General features: G+C 60.4%; 2 protein-coding genes across 2 annotated transcripts in view; one reads left to right on the forward strand and one right to left on the reverse strand.

Moving 5' to 3' along the window:
- Positions 1 to 297: 297 nt before the first annotated feature.
- VDAG_06008 (uncharacterized protein) lies at positions 298 to 2,870 on the forward strand (the record flags this gene model as incomplete). Its single annotated transcript, XM_009659022.1, has 1 exon — positions 298 to 2,870. One exon carries the CDS (start codon positions 298 to 300, stop codon positions 2,245 to 2,247), a length of 1,950 nt encoding a protein of 649 aa, XP_009657317.1. The 3' UTR covers positions 2,248 to 2,870.
- A 575-nt stretch (positions 2,871 to 3,445) lies between these two features.
- The window catches only part of VDAG_06009 (CAJ1 protein), a gene marked incomplete at both ends in the record, with an annotated part of 1,880 nt that continues 798 nt past the window's right edge, over positions 3,446 to 4,527 (reverse strand). The window contains 2 exons of the mRNA XM_009659023.1: positions 3,446 to 3,637; positions 3,739 to 4,499. Of these exons, the coding sequence (XP_009657318.1) occupies positions 3,446 to 3,637; positions 3,739 to 4,499 (953 nt within the window). The remainder of the gene's footprint in view (positions 3,638 to 3,738; positions 4,500 to 4,527) is intronic.

Here is a 4,527-nt window from a genome sequence, read left to right on the forward strand (position 1 = left end):
ACCACCACCACCGCAACCACCACTTCTTCCTCCTCCTCCTCCGCACCCAAAACAACAACAACACCGCGAACCCCGAGAGGGGGGCGATATCCTGTGCGACAACCGAGACTCTCGTCCACCCTGCGCCAGCCGCTCCGGAAGCTGTCCCAAAAATGCACTGAACAAGACGCCTGTCGTCCGCCCCTCCATCGCTCCCCAAGCTTAAGTCTTTGAGCGACATGCCGCCACCCCCACGATCAAAAGGGAGCCCACGCAGCCCCCCGCCAGCCCGTCCTCAGCGCCTCGGCCGCCAAGGCCATGGGCAGAGCACCATTGACCCCCAAGATTGCCAGCAAGGCACAACACCATCACCAGCAGCCGCCCCTCGTCACACCTCTCGCCCGCCGAAAAACAGACCTCGGCCATGGGTCCGCCGCCTCAGGGGCAAGTGGGGGCCCTGGTGGTGGTGGTGGTGGAGGTGGTGTCAAGGACGACATCACGAGCCCCGTGTCGGCATTCCTGAGCCACAACATCACGCCACGGTCGGGGAGCAGGCAGACCCGCGTCGACAGCGCCAGCAGCACGCCGACCGGCACGCCGAATCCAGAACGAAACAGCGACTGGGATACTCGGTCGGCCTTTGCGTCCGTCTTTGACGGCGACATGAACAGGAAGCACGTCGTGACATTCAGCCCGCCATCTGATCTTGGCAGCAGGAATGATCCCTCCGACTCCAAGTTCTTCTACGCCAGTGATGCAAAGCCTTCCTCTCAACCCTCTCTCCTCAAGACGCAGCAGCAACAGCAGCAGCAACAGCAGCAGCAACAACCCATCAAGACGCCGACTTTTATTTATGCAAATGGCAGCGCCATCGAGAGGAATCGGCCCACGTCGCCCAGCGTCGTCCCAGGCTTCACACCAGTGTTGGCACCGACGCAGGAGGCACAGGCAAGCAAGTTCTTCTACGCCAACGGCGCTCCAGACTTTCAACCCGCCTACCGACCGGCTTCCGCCGCCGGCTCAACCGTATCATCGAGCTCCAAAATGAACGCCCCCAGAGCAGCACCGACAATCGCGACCGGTGGCTTTGCTGCTACGAGCCGGCCCACGTCACCCAACAAACAAACCCAACCGATCCCACCGCCCTTGGCGAGGACGGCCACGTTATCGCCACAACCAGCGAGTCGGCCGCAGATGGCCAGCCCGCCGACGCTCGCCGCACAGCCAGCTGCGAAACGAAGGGTCAGCATCGAAGTCCCACCGCAGCATGGCTCTCATTCTAGAAACGGCAGCGTCAGCTCGGGCGACGCCATCATCATGTCGAGGTTCATGGCCTCGCACCCCTCTTCCGAGCTCTCTTCCCCGACCTCTGCGCCCAACAACCCCGCCGTGACCATGGCCTCTATTATACAAGCTGCCGAGGACCTTACCGAGTCGGATGATTCCAAAGGTCATGGTGAGCTCCAGAGCCCAACAAAGTCGACGCACTCGAGTGACCCTCTCAACGATCTCGTTGCCCATGCCCGCCGGGAACGAAAGGTGCAAGACCTGGAGATTACCAATGCATCTCTCGAGGCCATCAACAGATCATTAGAGCGTCAACTACGTAAACAGACTGCCGAGCTAAGACGGTACCGCAGACTGTCGCGATCCGGCCGCCTGTCCCTGACATCTATGGCTTCTAGCCGCGTTCCATCCGACTCGACGGTGGGCACGGCGGTCGGGATGGAAGGTGGTCTCGAGCTATCCGACCTCAGCGAGGATGAAGGCGAGGACGAAGAAGAGGAGGATGACGATCTCGGGTCGCTGTATGACACGGACCCCTCCGATAGCGAATCCATCTCCAGCCCAGGCCTCAAAGCCGCTGACCGCCGCCGCAAGCGGGATGAGCGGCGCCTCCAGCTCGACCTAACGAAGCACCGGGAACTCCTCGTTGACAGCCAAAAGATCAACCAGAGCATCAAGCGCTGCCTCAACTGGACCGAGGAGCTCATCAAGGACGGCAAGAAGGCACTCGAGTACAAGGTGCGCGCGAGTGACGTGGAGCTGGCGCCAAGGGTCCTGGCACCGCAGTACGAAGACGACCCAGATGTGCTAAAGTCTGGGGACGTCGGGGACGACGACGGCGACATTACTCTGTCAGACTCCATCTTGGATGAAGTGCCACCTACGACTGCTACCCTCAAGGGAGCGAACCTCGCGCCGCCATGGAGTGGCGATCCGCAAATAAGAGACAGCGGCATTGAGCTACCCACTGACGAGGGGTAGACTTTGTCAGCTGCTCGACTGCCATCCACCTTCCACTATAAACTCTTCGCACATACACCTTGTAATTTCCACGACCTTTCCCGTCATCGACCCGGCGTCGCGGCGCCACATCACTCACCACTCACACACACACTCACGGACCACGGCTTTTCCTTTTTCCACAACACAGCATTGCATCGCGAGGGAGGGCACGGCAAAGACCGTATGCCCGGGGCGTTTTTGTTTCCATCTTTTAGCAGGCGGGGGCTTAGCTCCGGTTGACATTACACCTGCGCCCATTATTCTACACTGCTCCCCCACCAAGCCCAAACGTCACGCATCTCTGCGGACAAGACGAGTTCGTACACTCGGAGGGAGTGTGCTATCACCCGTATTTCGGACTACCTGCATCGGGACTCCTCCACCTCGTGTCATCTGGCTCTGCTTTCTTTTGTCGTTTTTTTTTGTGTGTCTGTCTTGTTGCTGCTGCCTCGCGAATGGATATTTCATGTACCCATTAGATACCCCAGGATCACATAAAGAATGGAGGAACAAGGCGAGCCTGACGGGCTCTGTCTGGGAGATGCTAGCTAGTCAGCCAGCCGAGGCGAAGACGAATTATTCAAGATGCTGCCGTTTCGTGATTACTTAGGATGATTGTAAGGCTGAGCATGGCCCACTTCCGAGTCGGGGACCCGGTTCGGGATGTTTAGATGCGGCACGAGCTGGAGGAATGGATCGACATCTGGCTTCAGTCGAGCTATGGCACTGATCGGCCGTCACCACTGTTGCCCACATTGCCGATTCGGAAAAGCTTCACATCTAACATTGCGTCTCTCTGGACAGACAGCAGACCACGAAGACCGGGAATCCAATCGGCAGCAGGACCCTTCTAAACACATTCGAGTTGAACAAGAGAAGAAGAAACGGAAAAGTCTATCTTCATAAGGAGGAGAAGAAAAAAAAAAGGTGGTATTATCCATGCAAAAAAAAAGAAGACAAAGACAGAGCGAACTCTTCCCTTCCCTCCCACACATCTCTCAACGCCCCCGCTCTACACTGTCCTCTGCCACGTCTGCCCTGCCCGTACCGTTCACGACCGGCCCATCATGTCGCAACAAGACACATCCTATAGGACGCCAAGGCACCTACTCCGGCTCACGGTCCGTCCTCGCGCGCCGCGTGCTGCGCTGCCTCGTCCGTTGCATCGGCGGTCCCCTCACAGGTCGGCCTTCTCCTTGGGCACGTTCGGCGCGTCGGCGGCCGTCTTCTCGGCCTCGTCGTGGTGGGGGTGCAGGTGGTGCTTCTTGCCCGACTTCTTCTTCGTGTCCTTTTCGCGCTTGATGGCCGCCTCGGCGACGAGCTGCTCGAAGACGAGGTGGTCGCCCTCCTCTTCGGGGGAGCGTTTCGCCTTTTGTCGGTGACGTTAGCGCGTGTCTTTTGCGTATTGGCAAGGACAGGGAGACGGAAAGAGGACAAAGGAAGAACGGAAATGGGTGAGACGGGACGTACCTTGATGAAAATGTCGCCAATGAGGACCAGCGCCTCGGCGCGCTGGAGACGCTTCTGCAGGGGCACCTTCTTGTCGTAGAGGACCTGGTCGCAGACCTCGCGCAGGACGCTCTGAATCTCAAACTTGGAGCCGCGCCAGGCGGCGGTGAGGATCTTGCCGGTGACGCGGCGCTCAAACTCGGCCTTTTGCTCGTCGGACCAGTCGTCGCCGCCCTGCTCCTCCATGCGGGCCATCTCCTCAATGGTCTGCTGGGCGTCAATGGCCGACGAGATGGTGCCCCACGTCTCCTTGACGAGGGTGCCCTTGTCGCGGACGCGGCTGAAGAAGCCGCCGATGCCGAGGAACTTTTGGGAGCGCAGCAGGTTCGTCGCCTTGGCGAGGTACGTCTGGCCGATGGCGTGGAGAATGTCGAGGCCGAACGACTCCATCTTCATGTTGGCCTCCTCGAGGCGCGTCTTCTCCTGGAACGCCCGCGTCACGGCCTCGCCGCGGTCCGTCTCGGTCCACACGCTGACGCGGTCGATGAGCTTGCGCGCCAGCGTGTCGACGCGCTCCTGCCGCACGAGCGCCCGTTGCGCCTCCATGGCCGCGAGCTGCTCGCGCTGCTCCTTGTTGAGGCCGCCCTTCTTCTTCTCCTTTTCGCGCAGCGACTCTTCCGTCTCGGGAACCGCCGCCGCCGCCGCCGTCGCCGCTGACGCCTCGTCCGAGGGGCGGTCCATGAGGGCCGGGCGCAGCGGGATCTGCGTGCGCGAGCGGTTCGCTGAGCCGCCCGAGGGGCTCGGCGAGGG

This window comes from Verticillium dahliae, genomic scaffold, assembly GCF_000150675.1.
Source record: "Verticillium dahliae VdLs.17 supercont1.13 genomic scaffold, whole genome shotgun sequence".
Lineage (NCBI taxonomy): Eukaryota > Fungi > Ascomycota > Sordariomycetes > Glomerellales > Plectosphaerellaceae > Verticillium > Verticillium dahliae.